The following is a 6,572-nucleotide window of genomic DNA, read 5'->3' on the forward strand; positions in this document are numbered from 1 at the left end:
CTGTTGAGCTAGGTGGGCGTGGCTTCAGAAATCAGCTCCCCCCATTTTTGGTTATCCAGGAGTGACGCACGGTGACGCACTGGCAAGATGGCGACAGCAGGCTCCGCCTACTTAAGGCTTCAAAAACGCACTTCGGAAATCAACGGGTGACGTCACGGACACTACGTCCATGTTTTTATACAGTCTATGGTAAAAACAAACACTTCAGATATACAAAGACACTGCACTCATGTTACTTATGAATGGAAAAAAGTGCGATGTGCAATATGGCAGAATAGTCCCGCCTCCTGAATAAAAGAGCCAATTGCTAATTGGTAAAGTCACATCACTGCAGCTGCCATTACAAGCTAAGGTTGCTAAAGAAACAGTCAGCGTTCTGAGACAAACATGCGCATTGGCTGGTCTAGCCTGAAAAATACGATTTTGTTAAACGCTATTTAAAAAAAAAAAAAAAAAAACACATTTATGAGAGGCTTTTTGCAGGCTTGCCTTCCAGTGGCTTTGCTTTTTTCCAATGTTGCATTCTACTATGAGGAACACGCCCCAAAACATCTTATAAATCAGGGATCAGGGTTGGACACCCCTGATCTAGTATAATGATGGGAGTTCTGCACATATTATCTAAAGAAAGAATATCCATCACTATTCCTTCTGATATAAACAGGTGTTAGTTGTTGTTGTTGTCTTTTCATTTTTGTGCTGTTTTAGGTGTGACAAACGGAAGAAACAGTGCTAGAAACAGTCAGAGATAGAAGCTCTCAGCACTGCCCACGGTTCATCTGCACTCTTCTTGAGGTGTCAGCTCTCCATCTCAGCCAGACTGTGTAGGAGAGATGCTTCTATTCCTGCTCCGGCGCAGGGTTTGAGCCTCCAGAAGCACATGCCTCATGCTGGACCCTTACTCAAGCCGAGTCCTGAGTTTGATGGGGTTTGAGATGGACTAATCCGTATGGAAGTTAGTGTGCATTTGGAGTAGGTCAGTGAACCGAGGAGCAGTTCATCACCTTTATTTATATAGTGCTTTATACAAAACAGATTGTGTCAAAGCAACTGAACAACATTAATTAGGAAAACAGTGTGTCAATAATGCAAAATGACAGTTAAAGCAGTTCATCATTGAATTCAGTGATGTCATCATGCAGCTCAGTTCAGTTTAAATAGTATCTGTGCAATAATTTGCAAACAAGTCAGCGATATTGCTGGAAATGAAGTGACCCCAACTAAGCAAGCCAGAGGCGACAGCAACAAGGAACCAAAACTCCATCAGTGACAGAATGGAGAAAAAACCTTGGGAGAAACCAGGCTCAGTCTGGGGGCCAGTTCTCCTCTGACCAGACGAAACCAGCAGTTCAATTCCAGGCTGCAGCAAAGCCACACTGAGCAGAAGAATCATCTGTTCGTGCCTCGAGTTGCAGGACTGACTTGATTTCCGAGGGTAATTCTTTTAAAACAGTCAGTTGTTTGTGTGTTGGTGTCTGCGCAGACCATGTGAGACAGAATAATGCAATGCTCTGTGTCCACAGAACAGGATTTACCAGTGAATTGGACATCTGCAGAAAGTTAAAGACACCAGTGGCTCTTCATTTGAGTGACATGCTCTTTTGCGTATGATTGAGAATGCAATGAACATGAGCTGTCAAACTGGACTTGTCATGTCTTGATAAGTCATGTGACTGTTGGCGTTTGGAATAATTCGTGTCAAACTTGGTTCCATGTGTTTTCACACAGCGTGCTTGAAAGTGCAATATCTTCTGTGAATGCCTTCGGCTTCTTCCTTAAACAGTGCTAGACTTGTAATATCCTTCCAGGAAAAAAAGCTTTGTGAATTTAGTCCTTTCATTACATTGTTTAAAACATAAGAAAAAAATCAAAAAAAGCATATTTTTAAAAAATGATATTTTATTCATGTTATGCTATGTCTTCTGTAGAGGACACCAGGACTCAGTTTTTCTAAAAATAAAAAAAATAATAAATAAATAAATAAATAAAAGGACATGAATAGACATGATTAGACCAATCAATTTTTAGGTTGCATGCTGAATTTGTTTAAGGATGCATATTAATGTGCTGTCGGCCGGGACAGCATGTTGAAAAAACGTAGTGTATTAATGGGAGTAATCATTTTATGAAAATAATGATATATGATTTATTTTCCTATTCAATTGTTTTGTCTCCCAAAATGCATAATAAACATGCTTTTAATCCCAGTGTCCTCTACAGTGGACATTTCTGGTCAGTTTTTTGTGTGTTTCTTTATCTTTTAAATTAAAACTAATGTCTTCATATGCTGTTCAACATTGATAAACAAATGCTGTTGGCCCAGCAAATGCTCAGCCATGTGTCCTGAGATTCGACACAGGCCTTGTTGCTCTACTGCAGACACCATTCACTCCCCATGGAATATCATTGAGCCCTTTTGCAGCTGTTATTAACATCTGTCTCAGGTGTTCTGATGTCAAGTGGACAACACCAAATACTGGTGTGAACTGCATCCAAAATGTTTTGTGATGCAGTCAGTAGCTACATTTACATGCACCCAAATAATCAGACTGATGTCATGATGATGTCAGACTGATGTCATGTCAGACTGAACAGCCTTCATGTAAAAACCTCAGTCGATCCAGATGAGCTCAATCCAAGAGAAAGTTTGATCAGATTGAAAGAAGTGGGGAAGACCTGAAATAAATTCACCAACAAGAGGAAAAAAATAAGCATTTCTAAATCAAATTCAAAAACTGTCGTGTGTGAACTTATGGTTAATTTTTGTTCCGAAGATGATCAAAGGTTTTACAGGTTTAGCATGACATGAGGGTGAGTTATGAATGACATCATTTTTATTTTGGGGGGAACTATCCCATCAGTATCAGGAGTGGACAGCTTTAGGTTCAGCACTTCTCTGAGAGTGTTTGTCTGTGTTTTGTTGTAGATGTGATGGATCAGCACAGAGCGCTTCACTCCAGTTGTCTGGTGTCAGGGGTCCGAACTCCCCCCATTCGCCGCAACAGCAAACTGGCCAGCCTGGGACGCATCTTCAAGCCCTGGAAGTGGAGGAAAAAGAAAAATGAAAAACTGAGACAGGGCTCTACAGGTGAGTTAGGAAAAGTAAACCATTTAAATATCGTATAATAATGTATAAGGATCAGGGATAATTACTACCCATCCATCAAATGACTGCCACTGCATTTCAGCTTTCATGCTGTTACATTATATCACTGTAATTTCAGTAATAAAATTAATAGTTCCATTTCTAGATTCTGACAGGTTAATGCTAAATTCAAGAAAAATCTTTCAAGCAACAGTGTGAATAATTTAAATATTTAACAGGGGAAACTGTGGTCTCAGTAAACAAGAAGTCAGTATTGAGTCACATTTTAAACAGTAAAATAGTGCAACTTACTTTTTCTTTATTTGTCCACAGTGCTGATAATTTCTAAGCAGAATGGTAGTGGGGTTTTGTTTGTTTGTTTGTTTTGTTTTGTTATTTTCCTGAATGAGTCTAAACTGGTTGAATGAGTGATTCAGTGACTCAGTCATAAACACATCTACTGGTGTAATATAATCTGCAGAAATCCTCTAAAAGAAACCTCACCTAGTTCATGAACTCATAGACTGTCAGAAACAGACGAGTAACAGGTCAAAGCTGTTTGTTTAGTCAAAAATGTTTTTGTTTTTTATTAATTACACCACAAATGGTGTCAGTTGACATAAACTTGTATTGAACTGATAATTTCTTTAATAAAATGATGTAGAAAAATTAAATATGGATAATAAATGAAATTGTGTCTAATAATTTTACCGTTTAATTAAAGCTACAAGACCTAGAGCATAGGTTCTAAACCTTAGAAGAACTGTTCATTTTAAACCTTTTTAACATACAGAAACAAAGAGGGCCAATTTAAAATAGTTTAATTAAAAATGTAGATGTTTATATAAATATTTATTTAAAACATTATTTAAACATAATTGCTTAGATTCATATAAATTGTTTTAATAATAATGAAGTAATTAAATAAAATACTTATAAATTATTATTATTATTATATTATAATTAATAAATTCCACAATTACAAATGTTTTAATGTCAAAATATTTATCTGTGTTTTATCTTTACATTTTGTTACCAATGAACTGTAATGACTTTTCTGGTACTTTCTGATTACAGGGTTTTAAAATTATTATTATTATTATTATTATTATTATTTACTCACAGATAGCAGTTTCTACCAGATAAAATATTTTAGAGCTTGACATTACTAGAAAGATGTATATTTATTATAAAAATGTCTATGATATCAGTCTTTAGTTGTTACTTTTTATTTTTTTCAAAATAAAGCTTGACCTTTAATGTTATTGATTATTGTTTGTTGAATAAAAGAGTTCCAATTTCAAACTGAATAGATGTGTTAAAATTGTTAAAAAAATCAAATAAATCACAACACAAAAAAAAATATTTTAAAACAATAAATTTTTTATAATTGATTCTTAGTATCTCTTGCTTGATTTAGAGGCTGAAGGACTGTAGTGTTGTATTTGTGTTCAGTGAGATCTATGTTTGACTCTGTCTGATGGCATCTGCAGGGCTGGAGAGGAAAGTGCCCAGCAGGCAGAATCGTGACGATCTTGTCAGGAAAGGCCTGGCAGAAGCTGGCATGGGTGAGAAACATCACTCTTCAGCTCCCCGCTGTCAGCAGCAGCATACACGCGTAACGTTAGCGAGATCACCTGGTCCTGTTAGACCACCAGCAGAGTTAGGAGGCTTTTATGAGAACGTGATGACAGCCGTTTTTCGCATGCTTGCAGAGTCGGGCCTGGCATGTGGCGTGAGTCCAGACGAGGCAGGAGCCCCGGCTTTGGACGAGTCTGATGAAGAGGAGCACGAGGACGAGCCCATGGCTCCGCTGGCCAGCAACACCGAGGATCTGGGGTCTGATGAAGACAATCTGTCCGCAGGTCAGGATCCGTGAACGCGTGGCCTTCTGCAAAACGGATGACTGAGGGTCAACATGGAGAGAAAATTGATGCGGTTAACTTTATCCCTGTTGCAATGCTTCTACAATAATGTTCATGTAATTTAGTGCTCTGGTGGATGACCTTGACCTTCAGGCTTCACATTGGAAAAAAGTTGTTAATAAAATAAAGATTATTGGCGAATGTTATACAAGTCTTTCTACTTCAAAATTTAATTCAATGTGTCTTTGTAATTATTTGTGAAATTTGTTAGCAATTTCTGAGAGAAAATTATTTTAAAGTAAAGAATACACCAATTTTTTCAGTGCAAGTCCTGGTCAAAAAGCCAAAAACAAGGCCAGTGGAAAGGAGTAGATGCCCCACAATGCACTGCAAACTCACATTAATGGACAAAAACAATTTCCTTATGATTTCTTCCTTTACTTATTTATTTATTGTTGAATATTCTATTTCAGGAATATGACTCATTAGGGAAGCAAAATAGGTTGCACGTCAACTTGATACTGACACTGAAAAAAATGAGTGTATAAACAGTTTTTATTTAGAAATTGCTAGAAACAAGTACAAAGAAATGGCAAGTGACACACTGAAGTGAACATGAAATAAAGACGAAAACAATATTTTCTTTTAAGACATACTTCAAAAAGTTTAATATGTTCTAGAACTGATATGTAGGCAGGTTATGCACATTTTCGTTTGGTTTTTTGTAACAAGTGATGACTCATTCATATGTTGAAAATGGACAAATCTGTTGTCTTCGCTAGTGAAAAATACATTTACTAAAACGAATTTGAAAAAACATTTATTTCATGCTATGCATACTACAAATACATTTACGTATTTTTGTACTTAATAAAAATACCCTGCAGTAGTGCTTTTGTTATACTAAACTGGTAAACTAAAAGTCTGCTGAACTGGCACAACTAATTTTGTGCTTGATGCACTTTAATTGTGCGGAAGTCCAAATAAAGATATACTGAAGTGTATCTGATTGTGCTAAAGTGGAACTATTGCTAGTATACTTCAGGCACACTTTAAATATCTCGCATTTAAAGACCGATGTTATTCAAAGATCATACAATCCTCATCAACAGTGACATTAAAACACATTTTAGACTTAATATTAAGAAATGTGCATTGTGCACAAGCAGAACTCCAATTAAAGTTTAATTATCATTTTTATATCAGTAAATCTCGAGCGATATGTTTTGTCAGTCGATTTGAACTATACTTACAGTAGTATGAAATAAATGTATTTGAAATATATGACTTTTTTTTACCAGGCTTGACAGAGTGAGCAGCGCTGAATTAGCACAAGGTGGCAGCAGAGATAACAGAACACTCTTTTCTGGCCTGATCTCTTTACAGCGCGAGATGCCACAGAGATGATAGACACAGAAGGGGAACTTGAACAAAGTGAGGATGAGGAGAAGTCCTGTGTTGATGCCTCGAGCAGAGGGGCCAGTGTAGGGCCCCCTGAGGCCCCTGAGTGCCATGAGCAGAAAAAAGAGGAGGCGCCGCCGCTCAGAGAAGTCCACACTCCTCCAGCCAAACTTCCTGTGAAGCTGCTTACTCGACTGGGCAGCCTCGACAGTCCGTATCAA

General features: G+C 37.3%; 1 protein-coding gene across 3 annotated transcripts in view; it reads left to right on the forward strand.

Annotated features, from left to right (window-relative positions):
• Positions 1–6,572, forward strand: part of LOC109062748 (phosphatase and actin regulator 3-like) — a 60,678-nt gene that overhangs the window by 20,235 nt on the left and 33,871 nt on the right. The window contains exons 1-5 of one of the 3 annotated variants that reach the window (XM_042733490.1): positions 1,309–1,435; positions 2,927–3,088; positions 4,579–4,653; positions 4,801–4,950; positions 6,337–6,572. The exon at positions 6,337–6,572 is cut by the window's right edge and continues 10 nt beyond it. In XM_042733490.1, coding sequence (XP_042589424.1) covers positions 2,932–3,088; positions 4,579–4,653; positions 4,801–4,950; positions 6,337–6,572 — 618 coding nt within the window. In that variant the 5' untranslated portion in view covers positions 1,309–1,435; positions 2,927–2,931. Of the gene's footprint in view, positions 1–1,308; positions 1,436–2,926; positions 3,089–4,578; positions 4,654–4,800; positions 4,951–6,336 lie in introns of those variants that run through there. The other 2 variants (XM_042733488.1, XM_042733489.1) reach the window with 2 other exon arrangements.

Source organism: Cyprinus carpio, chromosome B11 (genome assembly GCF_018340385.1).
Source record: "Cyprinus carpio isolate SPL01 chromosome B11, ASM1834038v1, whole genome shotgun sequence".
NCBI lineage: Eukaryota > Metazoa > Chordata > Actinopteri > Cypriniformes > Cyprinidae > Cyprinus > Cyprinus carpio.